General features: G+C 37.6%; 1 protein-coding gene across 1 annotated transcript; it reads left to right on the top strand.

The window, feature by feature from the left end:
• The first annotated feature begins 4794 nt into the window (after positions 1-4794).
• LOC132200311 (galactose mutarotase) lies at positions 4795-6442 on the top strand. Its single transcript, XM_059625694.1, has 7 exons — positions 4795-5120; positions 5181-5338; positions 5401-5610; positions 5665-5749; positions 5805-5955; positions 6020-6200; positions 6266-6442. The coding sequence occupies exons 1-7, from the start codon at positions 4919-4921 to the stop codon at positions 6344-6346; spliced, it is 1068 nt and encodes a 355-aa protein (XP_059481677.1). The 5' UTR covers positions 4795-4918; the 3' UTR covers positions 6347-6442.
• The last annotated feature ends 18227 nt before the right edge of the window (positions 6443-24669 follow it).

Raw genomic sequence — 24669 nt, 5'->3', positions numbered from 1 at the left:
TTTATTGCGGGATCACGTGGCCGTGTCACATTAGAATTAATATTTATGGCGTTTGCGTGCGGCACCTTTGCCATTCGAGTTGTTGGCCGCATCTTCATCACTTCATCTATTGTGTGCGACGTCTGGAGCTCACACGAGGGGTGAAAAAAGCGCTAATTGGATAATGCGATAAAAAAAGTAAATTAAATTCCTGACAGGTATTATGTCCAATGATTTATCTGAAAGTTGCTGATTTATGCTGATTTTGATCCACAAGAAATATGCAACCTGCGTAGCAAACATGCTTTACAAGTTGCTTACATTAAGGTAAAAAAATTGAAATTAATAATTCGCTATTCAAAAATTAAATCGGTAAATAAAGTGAGATGCTTATGATGAAGTTCAAAAGTATTCAATCAGTTCAAATTTTTCAACACTTTGTTTACAAATTTTATAAACTTGGTTTGGAAAAGGTGTTTTAATAATTTCAAGTCTCTCGATAATTTATGGCGACATAAATATTATAAAAGAATATAATAAATTTCAATCTAGGAATTTTTTCAGTGTCACTCCATATACTGAATTAATTGCATTTGGATGGAGAGCAGCTGATAAAATATAGGGATGCATAATGCAATTAAAACTCCGGGTTCAATTGCAACGTAGAAAAACACCAATTGGTGATGTTCCCATCATTATGTTAGCAACTTCATATCCGCAGGCCTTTTCATCGCGAAATAAATAAAGGCCGCACCCCACTTGCTCTCTCTATAGCTCATGGGTGCAGCAAAATGCTCACTTTTCCACCCATGTCTGTATTGCATGCTGCATAAATCACAGTACGCTCTCTCCTCTGCTCTCTGCAATTTTGCGCTCTCGTTACTCGCATTTGACATGACTCACATCTCGTTCAGCCAATTTTTTGCTCCTCTCTGCTTGCTGGCTTTTTTCAACAAATTATGCTGATAAAAGCAAAAAGCAATTGCAGCGAAATCACATCATCAGCTTCCGTAGCCAAAAGGGCCGCGTTGCAGCTTTGCCGCAGAAATAAAAACAGCGACGCGAGGTAAAGCACATTGTAACTGTTAACTGCTGATGCACGATGTAATTGCTGGTGCACAATTTGTAGAAACTAGGCAACAATAGAATAGTGTCAATATAGTAAATTTATTATTCCAATAATGGCCACGACAAAGTTAAAAATGGTTTTAACTTGCTTCACTATTCAATAGAAGCATATTTCATTGTATTGGTGTGGTGACTTATTCTTGATAATTGGATAACTGTGTAATGTGTATTAATAAGAATATAAAGTGAGTTGAGATTTCAATAGAATTTAAAAAAATTTATTTCATAGTAAATTGTATGAAATTGTACTGTAAAAATATTTTATTTTGATGTAGTATGTATATTTATATTAAATTGAATCATCATCATCATCATAAAATTGGGTACTAGAGTAGGTATATATTTAAGTAAATACAAAAAATAGGTGTATTTCCTATTATAAAATAAATCTAAAATGCAACTTAACATATACTTGATATTATAGAACAGTTAATGTCCCGTTTGAAGTTTTGAAGTTCTTGGTCTTCAAATTGATAAATATGACCATCAATTAAAAAAAGAACAAATCTGTTGGAATTCTGTCATATTTATTTTACCACTAATTTTCACGTTCAGTGCGTGTAAATTTGAAAATGCAAAAGGGAACCAAATTTGGAGCACAAAGACCGAATCAAAAATTTGCCCCAGGGAATTCTCTCATCCGGCCCACGATGCGAAATTGCAAGTTCAAAAAGAGGCGCGCAGCCAAATGCGAAAGCGGGCGCGCAAATTATGTGGCTCAGCCCGGCACTCACTCTCGCTTTCTCGTCACTGAATAAAGAAAAGAAACTTTCTGCTCGAGTGTGCGAGGGCAAAAAAGGAAAAGTGCGGAAATGCAGAATGCCGAGGCAGCAGAACGGCGAGACAAAGAGCGCGCTGCTCTTGTGCGTGTTCAGGCGAAAGGGACGACGCCGTAATTAGCGTCACCCCGCACTTAAGTTATTGCCGGCGCCCCCTTCCACGTGAGAAAGCCCCTCGCCTCTTATGCACCCCGCTTTCACTTCAAGTGGTACTCCAGCCTCTGAAAAGCGATTTCTTTCAATTAACACAATTAATGGAAAACAATTTGTTTTTCATGTCGATACACAGGTGGTTCAACCTTTAAAAATTGCAATTTTTAAATATGAAGAAGAGATAAAATATTTTTAATGACTTTAATGAGCCTCTCATTTCTGCTTAAATTTTAGCAAACTCTACAAATTCCATTGCAAACAAACAAGGTAAAATTCTAGAAATTCGTTTGTTTAAATTTTTTCAACTTTCCTTATTAAAAATGCTTTACAACCTTCCATTATAGTAATTAGGGAGTTATTATGGTGTACTCTTTCTCTTTCTTGAGAAAAATTTTTATGAAAAATGGAGAGAAGCCGAGATAAGAAAAAATAAATTGTGTTTTCTCTTGTTTATGACCAAATAAGTAAGAGGATGATTTATCTTGCAGTTGTGAGATCATTTATTCATTTTTAACGTATACTTGCCGATAAATATTTAAATGCAACTAAAATCGTTTGCTGAGCGTTAGGTAAGTCATAATTAAAAAGATTTTGCATTGTAATTTAATCCTGTTTTCTGTATTGAACATAATAATTTTTGTCACTATAAATTATCTAAGCTTTTGTTCGTTAGGTAGGCATTTTTACCATAATTTCCACTTACCCCATTTTTTGTACCAATCAGCAGGCCTGCGTGGGTGAACGCACAAAAAGCTGTGTAATTTGCCATCAGATGCTGATTACGGTTTAAAAGCTCTTCGTCATTTGAATTATCACAGCGCGTATCAGCTTTAAAAGCCTCCCGAAAAACACAATTACGCGGCGGGTCATAAAAAATAATTACGCGCCACAAAATACCTGCTTGCGCAACACAACGACGGTGGTGGCGCGTTGTTCTAAATGAGATGAAAACATAATTAAAATCGTAATTTCACATTAGGCGGCGGCGGTTTCCCTGCGAGGCTGGTGCGCATCAAAGTAGGCTCCTCATTTTGCCGGAAACCAATTAAAAAATGCACGCAGACACAACCGCGGCCGCGCTTTTGGTTGTTGCTATTCAATTTGTTTGTTACAACCTGCTCGTGACATTTGTTTTGTCGGTTGTTTCTGCGTTTTTATTCCAAGTGGTGCCGCCAGCGCTTGCATTCTCTGTTCTTCCATCCACGAGAGTCCTTTGTGTAGAGGAAAAGTAGGCTGAGTGCTGCGCGACTGTTCATAATGTGACCGACGAAAAAAATTCACAGACTTCTGGCTAAATTAGGTGTTGTGTTCTCCACTGCCTTGAACGTTAAATGTTTGTTGTTGTTTTTTTTTTCTTGAAGTAACTTCAAATAAAAACACGCCCGAATAAAATTAATTCGAAAGTACATTTCGATTCTCGCAACGGATCCAGTCGCGTTCAGACGAAAAAAGCTTTCAGCGGCTGACCATGAATAAATTTTGCTGCGAAAACCCACCGAGGAAACACATTATCACAAATGATCGCTCTAGCCACACGGAACATTATTTGCCGAGTCTTGCTTCTCCGAGGCGGCGCTGGGAACGCAAACATCTGCGTAAACAGGAGCCGCTCAATGGCTTCAGGACCACAATGCATTTTGTTACCCAGAATGCTCTACTTTCCTAAGGCGCGTCACTGCAACTCCGGTAAACTTTGAAAGTTTTAAGAAGAAACTATAGGGAGATGAGATGCCTCTATATGAAATTGCAACTTGCACATGGGCCATAATAAGATCACGTTCAGACCTGTTTGTATAATTCTGCTGTTAAAGCTCTTCACGCTGCAGCTGCACTCAAAGTTTCAAACAAAAATTGATTGATCATTGATCGAGATGTTTTGATTCAACAAATTAATGCTATTTAACCTAAAAACAATATTCTCAAATAAAAAATATAATGAAAAGAAATCCTCTACCCTGTATTGTATTTTTCCAAACCAAAAATGAGAAGTGAAAAAATATAATATTAAAAATAAAAAATAAATTAAAAGGTAAAGCAAAAAAGATATTAAATATAATAATAATTGCATTAAAAAAGGGAATTATTATAATTATAATTTTAAAATGTAGAGGTGATAACATTTTAAATTTTATTTTATAAAAAATTTATTTTTTTCAAATAATATGATTATTAAATAATTAATTTTTTTTAAATTTAATATATTAAAAATATGAAATAAATCAGTGGCATAAACCTTTGAAAAGCTTATAGCAGATTATAGTAATCTTCACACTGAGGTCCGTCTGTTCGATAATATATTTCAATATTGACCGTACTTAACAAATTAAAATAATATTATAATGAAGCAGACAAATAAACCGCGGTATAGAAATAACTCTGTGGCTATAATTGTGTAAATAAATAATTTCTAAATGCATATATTATTCATATGCATATATCGTTATTGAACTGCTTCTTTATGAATATGAAGCTTAGATCTTCATTCCTCATTTCCCACCAGAAAAAATTAATATGTGCTTATAAACATGATATACTTTATAGAATGCGGCCAAGCTTATAAACCTGGTGCATTATGATGATTGTTTGCAGAGTTCATCTTGGTTGTTTGCTCTCTCAGTGTATTTGTGCGTGATGCGGTCGGCCAACGTCTCTATCGAATATATGAGCGCGGCGCCTTAAATTATCTCTCATTGAATGCCCTTGAAATTAAATGGTACATAATATATAAGTGTGGAGTGCCGCGCCTTCTGGCACTCTCAGCTGTTATCAGTCCGAAGAAGAGTTTCAGCCGCTTAAGTTCAGCCCACTCGTAACGAAAAACGAGGAGCAAGAAGAAGTAGTAGTGCTGCCGGCTGTAAAAAGAGCTAAAACTCGCGGAAATGCCCATTGTCGAGGATTCATTTGGCACGTTTCTCGATGAGGAGACGAAAACATCAGTGCCGGTGAGAAGATTTACGCTGAAAAATAGTAAAAATGTGTCCGTGCAAATCATTAACTATGGAGCCACCATCACCACAATCAATATTCCCGACAAAAACGGAACCATCGCCGATATCAACCTCGGATTTGATGATATGAAAGGTATGAAATATTTTGCACACTTTTATTAAAAATTTATATAAAACCGCTTCTCCAAAAAAGGCTACACTCTAAGTGGAAACCCATATTTCGGAGCCGTGGTGGGTCGAGTGGCCAACAGGATTAAAAATGCGGAGTTTTCCATCAAAGGTCAAACGTACAAAGTGACCGCGAATCGCGGCCAGAACCACCTGCACGGTGGCCTCAAAGGATTTGACAAAGTAACGGATTTCTATATTTAAGGGCCAAATTATTAATTTTTTGCACGATTCTCGGCAAACAGAAAATCTGGTCGGCTAATGTTGATGGCCCAAAAGTAACTTTTTCGTACGTGAGCAAAGACGGCGAAGAAGGTTATCCCGGCGATTTGCTGGTGAACGCAACATACTCGCTCAACGAGGACAACGAACTCTCGCTCGAGATGACCGCTACATGCACAAAACCTACTCCTGTCAACCTCACCAATCACGCGTACTTCAATTTAGCCGGGCACGTAAGTTTCATTTTTTGCTGGTGGTGCAATTAAATTTTTTTGTACGAAAATAAGGACCAAGGTGCAAGTGAATTTTACAACCACGAGATAAAATTGAATGCTGATTATTACACGCCGGCCGTAGAAACAATTCCAACAGGTCAGTGACATTGAGTGAAACCTAAAATGAAAGAAGCACTCATAATAAATTTCAGGCGAAATAGCTGCCGTCAAGGGCACGGCTTTTGACTTGCAGTCTCCGAAAGTCATTAAGGACGTGTTTCCTCTAACGCCTGAAAACGGTTACGACAACAATTTTTGCGTCATCCAGACTAAAGCAAAGAATAATCTTTTCTTCGTTGGAAGGTTCTCTTTAAAATATAATATATTTTTACGACATTTTTATTTTAAATTTTTATTCTGGTAATAGGGCAGCACATTCAAAGAGCGGAAGGGTTATGGAGGTATTTACAGACCAGCCGGGCGTTCAGTTTTACACCGCTAATTTCATACCCGAGGACAACTCGCTGCCAGGAAAGGGAGGCTGCTTTTATAAGAAGCATGGAGGATTTTGCTTAGAGACGCAGAATTATCCAAACGCCGTAAACACAGTAAGAATAAATTATTAAATAAAATATCAGATGGTGTTTGAGACAGCCGAGAACTCTCTTTGCAGGAAAACTTTCCAGACTCGGTTCTTCTGCCTGGGCAAATTTATAAACACACCGCGCTTTACAAGTTTTCAGTTGATAAATGATTTATTATATTTTGCCATATCATGTAAAACTTGTGGTTAATATATTTTTATTTTCGTACAGTAATAAACGTATGCAATTTTGCGTTTAATTTTAAATTAATTAGCAATTTTTAATTTTATATGTGAATTTTACACAAACTAAAAATCTTTCTTTTTTATCACAATCAGGATGGTTGAAACCTGATCAATAGTAAATGAATTTTGTACACTTATGTGGTTCACTTGAGTGGTAAAGAAAGGAAAAGAGAATTTTTAACGAGCTTGCTTGAAAGTAGGCACGATGATGAGCTTTTCCTCTTTGACCACGGGAAAAAGAACGAAGGAGAAAAGAGAGGAGTCTGCTTAATATTTATGCGAAAATTTTATTGAATTTTTTGTGTCTCTCTCCGGCAATATTGGATCGCAATAAATTGATATTTATGACGGTCCGTCCATAGGCCATATTTCAGGCCGACCGAAAAAACTGTATAATGCTCTCGAGCACATTCAAAGAAGAGAGAAGGACTCTCTGGAATCATTATTGCCGGAAAGGGACCCGCGGCAAATTTATTATCAGAACATGAAGTGCAGTTATGACCAATCATATAAGTAGTCCGAGTGTGCGATATGAGAGAGCTTTAGATGGACGAGGGTGGGCGCGTCGGAATGAATGGCTTTTCGCCCTGGCTGCAATTTTATTTTTGTGCGTCTGGATGGGGAGGCAGCCACGGCACTTGCGTGCCAATTGCCCCTGAAATTTTTACCGGTACGTACTCGTTGCCTTTCTCCAAAGAGAGACACGAAGGGTAGGTACTGCATGCACTTGACCGTATCATTTATTATTTACCTCTATCTAGTGTATGTAAAAATTTCGAAGAGGGTAAATTTTGCTGCCTGCAATTGAAATTGTACTTTAAAAATATATGTAAAAAATCGTGATATTCTTGAGAATTAAATTTCATGGAGAATTTTATAAACTTAATGAATACATATTGAAATCAACACCTAATAAACTGAAATAATTAAAAAGATTAAGAAAATTTGCCATAAAAAAAACTTATCAGTGCCATTAATTTGTATTTTTTTTTTTTAAGTAGCGTAAATTTTTTGCTTTTATTTTCAAAATTTTATGAAAGTTTTTTTAATATTGAGATTTGATTGGAAACAAAACATCATAAATGCAGTTAAAACTTAAAGGTTCAAAGATTTTTCCATGCGCTTGCTCTTAAAAACTTTTTTGTTTTCCTTTCAAATAACAGTAAAAATTAACAAGAGCATGTTCGTTTGCTCTGGCGCTCAATAAAGTACGCTCAAAAGACGTCGAATGAAAATTACTTCTTAATAAGACGCACCCTTTGTCATTTAAAGGGCTAGAATTACAGTCATTAAATTCCCCTTTCTTGCAGCTCCACTGCATTTTTCGTATTAAAACTTAATAATTCAGTCACGCCGCGCCCACCGAGACAAAATGCACTTTCTCCCCCACCGTGTTTTCACTAATTCGGCTGAAAATTAAAAATTGACGCACTGGCGAGAGCGTCTGCGATGAGGAATTTTACGAGCATAGCTCACCTTCCGCGCAACTCGGCAAGTGGATAAAAGTCTTCGTGTCTATGAATATAAATTATGCACAAGCAGAGAGAGCGCGGCGTGTGTTTTCATTACAATTTTTGACACTCTGCGCGCCAAAATAAAGAACGTCTTGAGACTCGCGCGACGCGGCCCCTCAGCCTATTTTCACCCGGATAAATATATATCGTGCTCGGCGTGTAATCAGATTTTTCTCTTCTCACAAAAGATGAGATGGAGCGTGGAAGGGAAAAAGTAGCATAAGCTGCTCCTTTGTATGCTCGTGGCATGAGCAATTCACTCTGTGCAGAGGAAACATGGATGTGCGCCGAACTCGTTGGCAAAAACATTTTGCCTGCGGAATCTGGTTTAACTTCATATCAGTGCGCCAGTAAAATAAACAACGTCTGACCTGTTTCCTCTTTGTCGCAAAAAAAGAAGAAACAGAATTTGGTTTATGGACAACTTAGATTTCTAATTAAAAATTTTAAACTTTATTCAGAGTAATCATTTAGATTTCCATTATAAATATCAAAATATCGATATTTAACAAAGCAACTGACCTAAATGATCCTCAGGCTTCAAAAAATTTTTCACATTCCCTTTTTGAATACAAAAAAAAAATTACTTATTAAAATCACCAACCTATGGAGTAATGTGATTTTAATAGTTTCAATTATAAATAAATAATATAAAACAATAATTTATTTAATTAAATATTCAACAGTAAAAAAGAATAAATTATATTAAATGATGCAGGATCAATTTCAGGCCAACACATTTATTTTTGTATGCATTGATTTAGTAAATTTGCATTATATGTTAGTGTTGATTTAATTTTACAATATATAATTTAGCAGTTTAAAATAATTATCAATTTTTTCAAAACTTTTTCTGGCAAATAATTGTTTTTTAGAATGGCAAGATAAATTTTAGGAGCAAATTTTACAATTACACTAAAAAGTTCATTTTATCTTCTTTAAAATTAAATTATCTCATTTGACAATAAAAATTTCTTTAAAAAAAAGTTAATCATCTGCAAACCCTTAATGATATGACGCTGCAAGCAAATTTTCAAGAGCATCAAACAACAAACAAATATCCTTTCCTAGTAACAAAAATTATAAATGATATTTATCAAAACAAATATTTTTCTCCCACGTTTAAACTAATTATTGATACCTGTCAAATAATTGGCACTCCCTATACAGGTAAATTATAGGTTAGCGAAATATGAACTGTAGGATAACCTACGAAGCGTAAATCTTATCAACCAGAGAGGTAACCATTTGTTTTTAATTTTAAAAATCTTCTCTTGTTGAAAATAAAAGGATTTATAACGAGAGAGTATCAAAGGAAGCAATCAGACAAAATCAATTGAAACGATGCACATTTTGCGAACACAATCGACCTTCCCAATTGCACGTACGCACTCGGCCGTCTGCTGGTCTGCGCCCGACGCGGCTCCTGCAGCAAAGGGCAATTTCATCTGGGCTGACGTCTCCCTGGTCACCCATTCCGGCCCAACTATACGGCCTCCGCTTTTTTCCCGTGGAGCAATAATACACCCGTTCCAAGAAGCGTGGCGTACTCGCAGGAGTGCGACCACGTGGCCCGGAAAATATTTAAACTTCACCCTAAGGCGTTGTTCGGAGCAGACTGCCGCTTGATAACCGACTCAGGTGCTCACAATCAGATTTTAAACGGCCTGGCGCTCGCAAAAACTGCCAACGACCGGCGTAATGCCCACCAAACGGGAAAAGGAAAAAAACGTTGTGGCCAAAGTGAGTTACAAGAAATGCAATTTGGACACACTTTTTCTCCGGGTTTCGTGTGCCTTAATTTAAAATTACATCTATATATTGCGTTTCGCGTAAATTTCTTTTCTCACAATCAGAGGTGGCCTTGGACTGTTTTGTGGTGCAATTATTTTTGTAATTGCCCACAGAGATTTAGGTGAGGCTGCAAAATAAAAAAATTGCTGATAATATTATGCACTATATTTTTCTTATATTTCATATTTGTCTTTCAAAATATTTGATTGATCATTTTTTTTTTATGTTGCAGACATATTTAAATGCACTTGCGAAATTTTTTAAAGCTTTGATTGTGCTTGTCCATGTACATTTCACTTTCTCTTGGTGGCATTTTAAATTCTATGCATGATGTGCATTAATTTCAACTTACAATAGCACCCGTAGCATTATAAAGCTCTTTTGAATTATTGTATATCAAGTGCGCTCAGCTTTGTTATACAATTGAACTAATTGTGATATAATATGACCATTGTTCATTGCTCAAGAGCTTGCAGTTAGTAACTTATAGAGTGTTCAGACCTGTCTGGAATATAAGGGACTGATTTGTTAGTTATAAAAGAGTAAATCAGTAAATTGAACTTTTTAAATAAAAAAATAAATAAAAGTACATAAATTGCTCTAGAGAAGAAAAACGATTCATATACATATTATATAATATCAAAAGAGGGAAAAAAATTGTAAACGATTGAAGTATCAATATTTAAGAACAATTTTATGATGAAAAATTTCTTACAAATATTTTTTTTTTTACATTTTACAAAAAAAAATATATAATAATAATAAATTGCTTGCTTAAAATTGACTTCCAGTTTTTTCACTGAATTCATTTTTTATGTAAGATTGGGTTTCAATTAAATTAATTATTGCTTGGTGTTGAGAATCCTTGCTCATTTGATATCATTTAATATTATGTGACCAATGAAAATAAATTTTAATTCTCAAGGCCCTCTAAATAGAAGGCTCTGGAAGTGCAAAACACAGCGACTAATTACCCAACAATTACTGCACTGAGTAAGAGCCTAATAATCCCCCTCGGCAAATGAATAACTTAATGCAATGTTTCATAATGCTATCATGCTTCTAATCACTTCCTAGTGCCGTCTCGTTGCACGGCACGTGAGTTGTGCAAGAGCTCCCCGCTCAGGATTCCCGTCACACGCCAGCAGCGAGACACAAAATATTAAATGGATTGGTCATCGGTGTGCACTTTCAAATCACAACACAACTAGTTCTCCATGGATACACGGAAATCATATAATTTATTTACCAACTATCTCAGAGTATACATTGGATTTCGATGTTATAAGCAGAGAGAGCAAAAAGCGAGCCATGGTCGATTTTTGCAGTTCTGCTTTCTTGTCATGCTTTGCTGGTCGCAGTGAGAAAGTACCAAAAAAAGTGCAACCTTGAGGCGTTGTGTGCGTTTTTACCTCACAATTAAAAATTGCGCTTCTATCAAATCATTATATTACATATAAAACTATTATATAGGCATGAAAATGCATTAGGAGGTTTTTTGGAGCGTGGCGTCATTCACAAATTTCGTAAGTCAAATTATTCCTCCGGAGGTGGAGCGGGAGCCTGGGCCTTGGCATTGTTGGTCAGAAGGCGCTGGACGGCTTGCAACACCGAAATCGGGATCTAGAATTATCAAATTTTAATTATCTAGAATGTTGATATTACATAAAAAGTCATAATTTAAAGGAAAAAAGAAAGTTTTAACTTTAAAAAAAGTTAAATTACATTGAAAATGTCTTCAAAAAGAGTCGACTTTCCAGCGGCTGGTGCGCCACCACCCTCTTCCTAAAACAAATTAGCAAAAAATTGAGTTTCGCCGAGGGTTCCGAGTTGGAAGATACACGAGATGGGGGAAAACAATTAAAATTACCTCGTCCTGGGGCCTGGCGAGCGCCAAGGCGCACAAAACTGCCACCATCAGCAGAGCCAGCGACACTTTGCTCAGAGCCATTTTTGTTCTGCAACAAATTCAAGAAAAAGAGGCCAAGTTAGAAGATTTATCGATCAACACAACACCGCGGTGCTTTTCATTTTTCACAGCAATTTGCAGTAAATTTCGCGACACGACGATATTAACCCGATGGTTCGCTCTTTGGTGCACATGAGTTTGTAATGCACTCTCAGGGGCAGTGATAAAACATGCATGCTTTTTAAACATCAAAAGAAAAAAATTGTTCAATTTAAAATATCAAGAAAAGATTAAAAATAAAAAAATTATTTTCCTAAACAGATTGTGCTAGTAACTTATTTAATCAGGCTAGATTTGCTACTGACAATGAATTGATTCTTAATGTTTTTCATGTAAATAAAATGTAATTTAATCTAAGATTTCCTGGTTGGAAGGGATCCAACGGGAAATGCGGAAATTTCCACGACGAACAGTTTTTCTACCTCGATCTTTTTCACTGTCCTCTAAACGACATTCCCTCCACCTCACATCCCTATGAAGCGCGCAATTATTTTTTCCCAACCGCCAACATCAAATAAGAGCAAGGAGAGAATTGAAATGCACAAGAATAGAATAATTAATGGGTAGATGCTTCCTGATGTTATGGCGCTTTGCGTCATTGCCGATGGTTTTTCCGCTAGAAGAATCCGCCGGTATAAAAAATAGAATGCACCAGCATTCATTATGGATGCACGAATGGTTCGTATATTGCTTGGCGGAGATCACGGGTGTTTACATTGCTATTGTGCAGTTAGTTGGCGAGATGACTGAATAAATCGCATCTGCATTGCAAAATAAATCAGTGTGGCCTTAAGGTTGAATTGATAAAAAGTGTTTTCGCATGAGAGAATCATCAGAATAATCATGAAGTCTACAATATTTCCAGAATTAATATTTGTTGTGTCAAGAAGAAATAATAAAAATAGGAATTGCAGAGATTTTTTAATTATTTTCATATTTTTCCAGATATAGATTTATTTCTTCACCTGCATTTGACCATCATTTTTTTCAATAACCCTAATTTAATAATTATTTCAGCAACACTGTAACTGACTAACTGTTACCATTAAACCCTATTAAAATGTGACATAGCCATACAACAAGAACAAGTCAAAAGAGATGTAATTAAATTAATTTCAATTATATATTATGCACTAATAAGCAATTTTAACAGAATTTATATACATAAAAACATCATATTATTTAAATAAAAATCAATTTAAAAGTTAAATCAGCACAAAAAAACTCTAGAGATAGATATATTAATAAATTTAAATGAAAAAATAAAATAAATTTTATAAATAAATATTGTTTTTTGAAACTTATTTGAATAAATTATAATTTATAATAAATTAAAGTATAAATATATTATTTTATGTTTAACTTATGTAAACAAAAATTAAACTTACCAGTAGTTAGAGCGATGCGTATCGATTGAGAGGCAGAGCTGGAATAACCTGAATGAGCGGTGCGTCGCCTTTCTCAGGTGAAACAATCGCACCTGTGTCGGCTACAGCAGGCGGTGGGGATTCCACAGAGCTCGCCGTGATCAAGGCCGTCGGCGTCGCACGCTAATTTACCGTGGCTTCAGGAAAACGCGGCGTGTCGCAAAAACCTGAAAAGCGCGGCTCAAACAATTAAGTGAATCAGCTCAGCCCGGTCGTACGCAGAATCCGCACTTCTTGACAAAGGGAGACGAAGTAGTTAGCGTGAAGGTCCCAACCCGAAATTAACTTACTATTAAGAGAGGCATTGTCCTCGTTGCTTGCCGAAATTTTTCGCTCGTGTTGCTGGAATGCTTGCCATCAGATTGCGTTCTGTCTCATCTCCGTGGCAATTAAGTGAGTGCGAGAAACCACGGACCCGCGAATGTTGGCTGCCGAGAAACGCCTTAATGACGTGAGCTTGCCAACAGACACCACTATTGACGTCAAAATTTTCACACTTAAAGATCCTGATAATTTTTTATGCTAATCTTTACACAAAAATCCAATTAAATTCCACATTAACGATGTATTGGGAATTCCCAAAAGGAAGTTTTATATAATCTACATCGATTTAATTGATCGTAAATCGCAATAGCCACAAAATTTAAATTAAAAATAAGCTCATGAATCAAATTCAACAAAAATGCCCTAAGCTCTGGGATGGAAATTTATTGCAGCGAATTCCTCGAATGAGGCTGCAATAAAGCAAACAGCAATTAATTTTACTACCGCAGCAAAACGCTCTATCTTCTTATAGAAACCAACTTGCCATAAACCAGTGAGTAATTCACAAAAACAAGCTATTTTCTATTTAGAGCACTTTGATTATAAAAAAAACTATTTGATTATACTAAAATATCCAAGTTTTTTTTTAAAGAAATTAATAAATAATAATTGGAAAATGTTATTTAGAATTTGTCCTCATTTGATCGAAGGAATATGATTTTATTTCCATAATGATACTCATTATCAAAACTTTCAACTTTCTTTCAATTTTTTTTTTTTTTTTTTTTATTTTTTTATTCGTTTTAAAGCTATATAGAAAAATATTTCAAACCATTTAAATATATTGTAACGATGAAGTGAGAAAAATACACTATCTTGTTTGTTTTATACAAACGAATGTAATGCAAATAAGATTTTCAATTTGAAGAGAACCACGGACAAAAGCCTGACAAGTCTCTTCTTTTACGGCTTTACCCTAGTGCGCTGCATTTAATCCAGGGCCGGATTTGCGCGAGTTTTTCACTCTTCATTCCAAGGACCCGCTTATGTTGTTGTTGTCGTCGTGTGACGAGTGTGCGTTTTAAATGAGATTTGCCCGCGGAGGGTGCCTTGAAGAGGACCGAGCAGCGCATTCTGCTGATAAAGAGCTCTCAAGCCGCGGCAACTGGGGCCCGTAAAGTGAAACCAAAACGCGTTCCTTGACTTTGAATGTGACGCGACGCATTAAAACGCCGAGCACCAGCTAATTCCGATTTATATGCACGGTTGTCACAAAACATTAAGAGCAACTCACGGAAAGGCCGGCCCTGGTTTTTGCCGCCTCGCTGCCGCATTTTCTTAAGGATCTTAAATTTAATGCTTTCCACCAAGAAATTCGGAGTATATGCCACTTTATTTTCGCATCCTGAATTAGACTCCCTTCCAAATAATAAATTTGTCAGACTTTTTAAACGGAAAATGTTCTTCACCTTTTTTTTTCTCGCAAAAGTTGGTTCATTTCATCCGCGGCATAATTTGTTTTAATTTTAATCTTATAATATTTAGATTTTTTAATTCACTAGAATAAGAAATTCCATTTATTTTATTACACAACAAGTTTCATTTTGAAAAAAAAATACAAGTACGCAATACAAAATTAAAATTTAGTGGTTCTAGTTTGCATTTGCATATTCACATTAAAATTGATTCTCAATGACTGATCGATAAAAAAAATGTTAGAATCAAGATACTTTAAATTGCATATATTTAAATGGTAATTAACTTTTACGAAAAATATTGGAATATTTATGAAATTCAAACTAAGTATTATTGAGAATTTTAATTGCTTCTCTAAAATTTTCATCATGCTAATCAAAAAGCAAAATGCACAGAAAATTTTGTTTTTATGCAAAAAAAAGAGAAGTAAAAAAAACCAGCATGCAAAAATTTTCAGCTATATCATTAACCTGCGTAATTAAATTTGCTTTCGAAATTCATCAAAGGAAAAATGAGACTGTTAAGCAGCTCTTTCGAAATTTACATAATGTCTTTGTTTGCATCGTCCTTGAGCAGGATTGAATGAAGTCTGCGCGTATTTTTATTACAACGTCTGAGGAAAAACATTTGCTATTATTGCTGCAAAGAATTGCTCATTTCGTGCAGACAGACTCATGCCTAATTAATCAGAGGAGCCAATAAAAACTTCCGTCTCGTCATTAGGAGAAACAGCATAAAAATAAAGCCCGCTCATAAAAGCGATCAAAATAAAAGTCACCGAAGCGAGCGCGAGCTCGTTCGTTCATTCGCCAGCCATCCATCGAAATAAAAAAATGAGCGCGAGCGATCGTCGCCCGCATCAGCTGTAAGAGAAGTAAAGCGACTTTCGCCAGGTCTTCCTTTGGGGACACGCATCACGTCAACGTGTTAGCCAATTTTAGAGCCATCGAGCAGCACGTGAGTCTTAAATCAATTATTCGTCGAGTCCGCACGCGACACCAGATCGCAAGGTGTGTTGAAGGCTGCCCCCCTGAGGGTTGTCCAAGATCCGTAAGTCTCTTCCACCCGCTGCCTGTCTTGCATTCAAAGGCGCCGAACACAATAAAATTGCAGTTCAGGCTACTTTTATTGTTGACACTAAAATATCCAATATCGCATAGTACCATACGCTGGTCACTAAATGTTTGAGTGCGACCGGGAATAAAAAAACAAATGCAAGAGTGAAAGTCAAGGCAAGATGTTGAGTCTGACGCCTGCCTGACTTGCTGTAACTGACGTCTTCCTCTACAGATTATCAGGGAACCTTGAATACTCTTAATAATGTTGTACAACAACTAAAAAAATAGTATATTTCTGCTTAAAAACATATTTTTATTTTTATTTATTAAATTAAATCACTTATTTGTGTCATTGAGTATTATCTAAAATAATTAATTTAATTTTTGTAATATGATTTTTTTAATGCTAATGCTATTTTTTTTATTTTATATTGCGGAAATATAAGTTTTCATTAAAAACAAGTTTATTTCACAAAAATTAAAAAAAAAAGATATTTATAAATATAGCACAATGAAGGACGTTGTACATTGTTTTTAGTAGTTTAAATAAACAGTAAACTTTCATACCGCCCTTAGAGGATATGATAATTCTTGATTATTGCAATATGTGCTATTCACAAGTTTGCTAAGTGTTGGTATATGCATACATGAAATTTTATTAAAAGATAAACATGATAACACATAATACTAATCATGAAATTATTTTTGTGTTTTTTTTTTTATGTAGAAAAATTTTGACCCGACTTAAGTAAGTAATTTAATATAAGTTTAAAATATTCATCTCCTTAAACTTTCAGAACATTAATCCAGAAATAGCTGATTTAGCTCTTATGGAATTAAAATTTTGCAATTTATTTTTTATTTTTCGATGGTTTCATTATATTTTACGCAAATATGTATCAGAATTTTGTTTTACATAGTGAATCAGCGAGAATTAGTATTTTTATTTTTACTGTAGCATATGATCAAAATTAAAATCGTCCTCTTTGCAAGTTAAAGAAAAAAACTATCCGATTCTGAGGCACACTCTTTACCTCCTAAAAGGTAAATGGCACTAACTCTCTCCGGCTCGTGAGCCATGTGTGTGCAAAAAGCAAACGTCGTCGTTTAAAAGGAGCAAAGAAGGAATTCGTGCGCACCCCGGCTCGAATCAAATTTATTCTTGTGTGTACTTAGCCGGCGCTTCTCTCTCACTCAACTCATTCTTGCTCGCTCACATTCTCGCATGCAGAAGAGGTGCGTGCAATTTAATTAAATTTGCGAATCTGCGGCCCCACACATTGTGAAGCCAAGAACGCTTCTTCTACCACGCTTTGATAAACGCACAAAACCTCGAGCGAAAGGTGGATCTTGTGTCAACAGATGTAAATTGAGCTCTATATCCAACACCCAATTATCACTCTATTGCGCTGCTGCTTCGATAACTAGAATTAAATTTACAGTTTAAAGGAATTTTATATTTTTCTGCACTGTAATTGCTCAACAAAATGCAGCAACTAGAAAAAGGGCAATGTGCTGCAATGTGTTCCCTCTTGCGTTTCTTTGACTCGGCTTCAAAGGAGATTCTCCTCGATGTTATGCAACCGGAGCAACACAGATGTCGTGCAAGGTGCATAGCAATAAGATATTGCTTCAAAAAATTTGAAAAAAAAAACTATTGCACAGAAAGCTTTAAACATTAGTACCCTAAAAATGATTTTTTACGCATCCTTTTTAGTGCCACATGAATATGTTAAATGTAAAGCTTAAAAATTTTAAATAAGCATTTTCAGTCTACACATTTTACAACCGTTTTGGAAGGTTTGCAAATAATTTTGTTATACACCTTGATTATGGCAGAAATTGCTTTTAAATTAAATTTAGCAAAAATTATTGATGGATTGCAAATATTATTTTGGTTCGCAGAACTTGTTAATCGGTTTACTACTCATAATTAGTGTTTCTGGTTTAATGAGGTTTAAATATTGATTTTGAACGATAAACTTCACAGTCTCAAACAAAACTGATATAAAATAAAAATAATATTCAGTGAAACTAAATGTCAAACCATTCGGAAACTTCAATACAATTTAAATTATATTTTATTGATAATTAATAGAAAATACCATTTCAAAGTGATATGAAAATTCTGGCAATAAGTTTTACAGACAAAAATGTGGCACCGAAACAACAATCCTTTTCACGGTGCAAACCAACTCCTGCGCGAATTTATGCAAATGATTGACATGTTTTGCAGAGTGAACGGTGCGGCAGTGGCTTTGGCGGCGCCATTTATAACAATTACGCCACGCTTAACTTATTTTCATTCGTCTCGGCGGAGGTTCGCGGGGGCCGCTTTCCCGCCACCATCATCATTCATCATGCAGGGCAAAATAGTTCCCGACTCTCAGGCAGTCGTATTATATTGGCCGCATAATCAATATTGATTCGGCGCCCGCAAAAACGAAAGTCAACATGTGTGTGTTTGTGAAAATACAACAAAGTATGGTCGGGGCCCACACCACACCGTCGCCGACCAAAGCCATCAAGAGAGAGTGAGTGAATAACAGCACGGCAAACATTTGGTGTGGGCGAGTGGGCCGGTACGTGATCTATTAATATTCATGAAACTTCAAATCACCAAAATAAGTTTAATTTCGCTTCTTCAAATTAGGCAATATGAAGTATGTTCGTGCTCAATTATAATTTTTAGCACGTTTATTAAAATCTTTGACCTTTTTGAACAAGAAAACGTTGACAAGTGATGTGTTGTCTGTTACTTCATAATTTAATAAAACAATTGATGATTTGATTTTGCCTAGAGGCAGAACGATATTAAATTAAAATAAAGTTTGATAAACTTTGAAATAAAATTTGTATGCTCGGCCACGCCATAGCCATGCCATGGCCACGGAATAGCCTCGGGCGGCCGCGATCGACCTCGGGCGGCCGCGATCGACCTCGGGCGGCCGCGATCGACCTCGGGCGGCCGCGATCGACCTCGGGCGGCCGCGATCGACCTCGGGCGGCCGATATCGACCTCGTCATAGCCATGCCATGGCCACGACATAGCCATGCCATGGCCACGCCATAGCCATGCCATGGCCACGGAATAGCCTCGGGCGGCCGCGATCGACCTCGGGCGGCCGCGATCGACCTCGGGCGGCCGCGATCGACCTCGGGCGGCCGCGATCGACCTCGGGCGGCCGCGATCGACCTCGGGCGGCCGCGATCGACCTCGGGCGGCCGCGATCGACCTCGGGCGGCCGCGATCGACCTCGGGCGGCCGATATCGACCTCGTCATAGCCATGCCATGGCCACGACATAGCCATGCCATGGCCACGCCATAGCCATGCAATGGCCACGGAATAGCCTCGGGCGGCCGCGATCGACCTCGGGCGGCCGCGATCGACCTCGGGCGGCCGCGATCGACCTCGGGCGGCCGCGATCGACCTCGGGCGGCCGCGATCGACCTCGGGCGGCCGCGATCGACCTCGGGCGGCCGATATCGACCTCGTCATAGCCATGCCATGGCCACGACATAGCCATGCCATGGCCACGCCATAGCCATGCAATGGCCACGGAATAGCCTCGGGCGGCCGCGATCGACCTCGGGCGGCCGCGATCGACCTCGGGCGGCCGCGATCGACCTCGGGCGGCCGCGATCGACCTCGGGCGGCCGCGATCGACCTCGGGCGGCCGCGATCGACCTCGGGCGGCCGCGATCGACCTCGGGCGGCCGCGATCGACCTCGGGCGGCCGCGATCGACCTCGGGCGGCCGCGATCGACCTCGGGCGGCCGCGATCGACCTCGGGCGGCCGATATCGACCTCGTCATAGCCATGCCATTGCCACGACATAGCCATGCCATGGCCACGCCATAGCCATGCCATGGCCACGGAATAGCCTCGGGCGGCCGCGATCGACCTCGGGCGGCCGCGATCGACCTCGGGCGGCCGCGATCGACCACGCCATAGCTACGCCATGGCCACGCCATGGCCATGCCATAGCCATGCCATGGCCTTCTGACTGGGTTTTACACACATCAAAATTTAAGAGATTTAAATTTTACAAAAAAATTTATATTATGCGCCAGAACAATAAAATTTGAAAAAAAAAATATACCGGTTAGTTGGAATAATTAAATTCGTGAACTACACTAAGAATCCAACTTTTAACGTGTATAATGCTGTCAAGTTTGAAATTTAATTTTTTCCACAGGACAATTAAATGACATTGCATAATTTACAGGCGCTAGGAAATATTAATAAACTGTTCTTTCTCAGTACTTTTCGACTTAACAAAGTAAATCTATACCATACTTACAAAATTTTGACAATTAGCTGCTACATTTTGCAGCAGCTAAAGCATCCAAAACATTTTGAGATCCGCAAAAGCAGCACCTGTGCTTCCTGTTTCACATTCACACAAACTTTGCTGCTCAACTCGCAGCGGCCCTCTCGCCTGCTGATGATATAATCATGCACATGAGTGTGTTCACTTGGTTGTTTGTGCAGATATAACTGGTGAACAAACACAAACACACTCGCTCATCCCGAACACACACATATATGCAGCCATCAAGACATGAGCTTTTGCATAACCTTCGGGGGACAGCCTCCATCCGCAGCGAGAAATTGTTTTAATAATAATTATGCGCCTGCTGGAAGTTTCAGCTACTCTGACATTTCAAACAGAGAGCAGGGGTGGCGAACGCTCAGAGAATTACTGGGGCAGCCTGTGAAATTTTTGAGCGCCTTAGTGACAACTGCCTACGCTGTGCTCATTTAATTATGATAATTTAATTGGAACTCCCTTTTTCAGAAGAATCAGTCGTCGCTTCCTCAGAGATTTAAAACAGAAAGAAGGGACAAAGCACGAAGTATTTTATAGTTTTTATTAGTAAAAAGTTAATTAAAATCAAGTTTTTATAGAGATTATAGAGAATTTTATTAATGTTTTCCACTTATTATATCAATTAATTTTTAAACTGCTTTTTTTCATCATACATTGAATTTATTAATGTTTTTATCAGAGTGCAAGTGCCACTCTAATTAAAAATGAGGATTATTGTACAATTAATTAATTTTAGTGTATACTAGGGAGAACAATACAGATTAAATTAAAAATTATATCATATAACAACAATAAAAAATTACCAACAGATAATACAAGTTTTGAAGGTGCATGCACAGATGTTAAAGAACAAGAGCAAATTTGTACTAATGGAAATCAATTCTTAGCTATAAGCGAGATTCAGTTACAAAACAGTGCTCAGGCACACATGTGCTGAAGGGTTGCGCAAAGGGTTAGAATTCGCACACTTAGAGAGCGCTAAGAACCCGGTCGAAGCGGCATTAGCCGGTGCAAAAGTGTGTTTGGAACGAGAGTGTCGGGCGTCAGAAACTCGGCCCGAAGAAGATTAAAGTGTAATCAGCGTGTTTTCAACAGCAATAGCCAAGTGCATAACGTTTCCTCTCGGCAACTTTTAATACCCCCCGCCCTCTCTCTCTCATCAGACTTTGCGACCGGCTTAAGTCTCGCCCTCCGAGGAAATGATCGAAAATATCTCCAAAGTTTCTCGCATTCGGCGGCAGATTGGATAAATTATGCACGAGATCAAAAACACGCGCGCCATATTAGTAATTTAGCAGCACTGATCAAAGCAAAACCAGAGGGAAATGAAAATAATGCTCCAAATTGCACCTCGACGGTGTTAAATTACCAATGTGCGTGCACTTGAGGCATTTAAAAGGATAATTAATTCTCTCGCACCCCGCGGTGGCGTCAAAAAGCAAAACGCGCACGTGGCTCTGCGTTTTATTTTCCGCGTGTTGTTTGTGTTTGTGCGCGGCAGACTTTTAATGCTTTTCTCTGTTTGCTGCTGTCCATTTTTTCCGCTGGCCACTCCGTTGGTCATTAAATTAATACAACACGAAGTGTCAAAAATGGAATTATTACATGTTTTCAGAGCAAACGCACGGGAGCACAGAGTGATTTATGCTCAACATCTGCAACGGGAAAGGCATTTTGATTTTATTTCAAATTTATACTACCTGAACATATTTGCCGTGCACGATGCATACGCGATAAGACTAATTACGTAACTCTTTTCACCAAAATTCTGCGAAACAGGGAGATAAGCCTTAAATTACCAATGGAGTGTATGCAACCTGTGGTACAGCACCGTCGAGTGTGAGGCCTATATTAATGTTATTTAGCAATTATTATACATATATTATATTATATTATTATATTTCATTTTAGCTATATTTCATTGGGTTGAAATTTTAAATCCTAGTCATCAACGAAACTGTAAAAATCATAATGATGTATTATACATTATTATATAGACGATACGATAATGCTTTTGTCGTTCCTCAATTTACTCAATCCATTTTTTTTAGCGATCATGGACTAAAAAGACCACCACACTAACTTTAGTTTTGAAAAATTTAATAAACCTAAATATGAAAGAGCATGCTTTTGTCGTTCCTAAATTTAGCTATTCCATTTTTTAGAGGAAGCAGATCTAAAAAATTTAATTTTATCTAATAAAAATAAGCTTTTAATTTTTAAAACATTTGTATTTTTGAAACTAAAATAATCATTGCAAACAAAATCCTGTACTAAAAGAAAAAATTTGTACTCACACAGACGAGAGGTGCTTCAGTCCTTTCTACTGGCAACGTTTGGTGGCGACAGCAGACGGTATACGAGGAGAGATGCATTAGCGATTCCAGCGAACGTACACGTTGATATAGACCTGCACTCTTCTAACTAAGTTAGATATATATTATTTATGACATGCATAGAATATGATCACAAAACGTTTTGGTTTTAAATATAAAAAATTGACTGTTTGTGGCTACAGAAAGTGATTAACATTTAATTGTTTTTCATTTGCGTTGAAAAATTGATTTACAAAAATTACATAAAAAGAAACGCTTGCAAGTAAAAAATAACCATGATGATACAGATTACTGTGGTCTTTTATTAGACACTCTCTCTCCGCGTTTATTTAGTTCCAATATAGTCGCACAATAGTCTTGACGCGATGGCGCATAGTGAGAGAAAAAATAACTCGACTTTTGCCTTCGCACCTATCAATTAAAAATATCTTCTCGTCTCGTGAATGCCACTAGACTCTCGCGGCGAATTTCACGAGAGGCGCCTTTCAGCGGCAGCCAACACACTTACGACATACCTACCTGATACTTTGTATTATTTAACTTTGGGAATGCTCCTCCACAGCAATTTAATAGCATGACACGGACACTTTTGCCTTCTTCAAGATACCTATACCCTCAAAGCCTCTTATCAAGTGGGCATTTCTTTGAAATCGCCTTGTATCACTTCCATTCACTCACTTTATTTACCTCCAAAATCTGAGCCATGACTCGATGTTCTTGAGATGGCGCGAAAATAAAAGTGCTCTCTTTACTCTTTGATTAAAAAAAGAAATTAGCTCTATCTTCTTTAGCTGGATTTTGAGAGCGCGGTCGGGAAATAATTCACTGGCGGTCAACAGCAGGTGTTCAATTTGGATGTAAATTCACAAGGGCTTTGTTCTCGTACGATTTCTCGTTCGGCGAGCGGTTGAAAATTAATTCCACCCAGGATTTATCTGGCACACATCAAGAGGCGACGGTGGTTGGAATAAATCTCGAATCAAATCTGCGCCCCAGGTTGTATGTTTGCGTGCGCTCGCCACATTTATGCACACGGCGAGGATTTGAATGAATGGGATTCTGTGGAAAGTTTCCTCTTTCAACAATGTTAACATGATCTCTGCAATATAGGAAACAATGAAATCACTAATCTGCTGACATGCTTAAATAATTAAATGCTGTTTTTCCTTCTTTCTCTGGGAAATATAAATTTAAAAAAAAGGGGAGATTGTTTTTACATTAATATACATTCAAATTTGCGGCACAAGTTTTGTCTTGAAATATATACAATATTTTTTTCTCACTTATTAACTTATCCATTTTTATTAGTTATATTTAAATATAATAAATAACCTTTTTTTATTTAATTTAATCAATTAAAATGACGATATACAGGAATTTCTAAATGGAAGAATTTAAGGATCTGAATTATATCTGTTTCAAATCAGGTTTACTATTCATCAGGCATTCTCTGCCCAAATACATCATCCATTAATTCAATATTATAAATTACATTGGTTACAAGAGAGAGAGAAATTTCATAAAAAAATGCAAAGACAGAACATACAAAACAAACCCTATTATAACTTAATTGCAGGCAAAGGAGGAAAAAAATGTTTCCGCCTATTAAATGTTCATCAAATGGATTTGAGATAACAGCAGAAAAGCTCTCAATTCAGTAGCAGTTAGGTTTTTTCCCACAATGGAAGGAATTTTGGCACCTGCGTTCAGATCAAAGGAAAGGCCCGCGCGCGTGTTTAGGCCAAAAAACATTCAGGCGGGTCGAGCACTCGCCGAAAAAACGATTAAGAACAATAGAGGCGTAGGAATCAAAGAGACGCACGAGAAATCTCCAGCAGAGGAAACGCAATTACTTGCAATGCTCGGTCGCCAGATTAATGATATTAATTAGTTAATTAAAAGTCCCCCGGGATTCTGGGGCGAGGAAAAGTGCGTGGCGTCCCGCTGGGGCTCCGGCCAAGGTTGGGCACCCCGTCGCGAGGGTTATGATTGGAACAATCACACTCGCACACCAAATAACTCTTCGTCTCCGCTGCTCTCTTGCGGCCGCTCGGATTTCGGCATTTCTTTTCGC

The sequence above is a fragment of the Neocloeon triangulifer genome, unplaced genomic scaffold, assembly GCF_031216515.1.
Source record: "Neocloeon triangulifer isolate White Clay Creek 2 clone unplaced genomic scaffold, ASM3121651v1 ptg000014l, whole genome shotgun sequence".
In the NCBI taxonomy this organism is placed as follows: Eukaryota; Metazoa; Arthropoda; class Insecta; order Ephemeroptera; family Baetidae; genus Neocloeon; species Neocloeon triangulifer.
The sequence above is the reverse complement of the archived record's forward strand: the minus strand, read 5'-3'. Positions and strand labels throughout refer to the sequence as shown.

Coding starts and splice junctions, on each gene's coding strand:
- LOC132200311 (XM_059625694.1), top strand. CDS start 4,919: ATGCCCATTGTCGAGGATTCATTTGGCACGTTTCTCGATGAGGAGACG. Junction 5,750..5,804: donor CGTAGAAACAATTCCAACAG/GTCAGTGACATT, acceptor AATAAATTTCAG/GCGAAATAGCTGCCGTCAAG. Junction 5,956..6,019: donor AATCTTTTCTTCGTTGGAAG/GTTCTCTTTAAA, acceptor TTCTGGTAATAG/GGCAGCACATTCAAAGAGCG.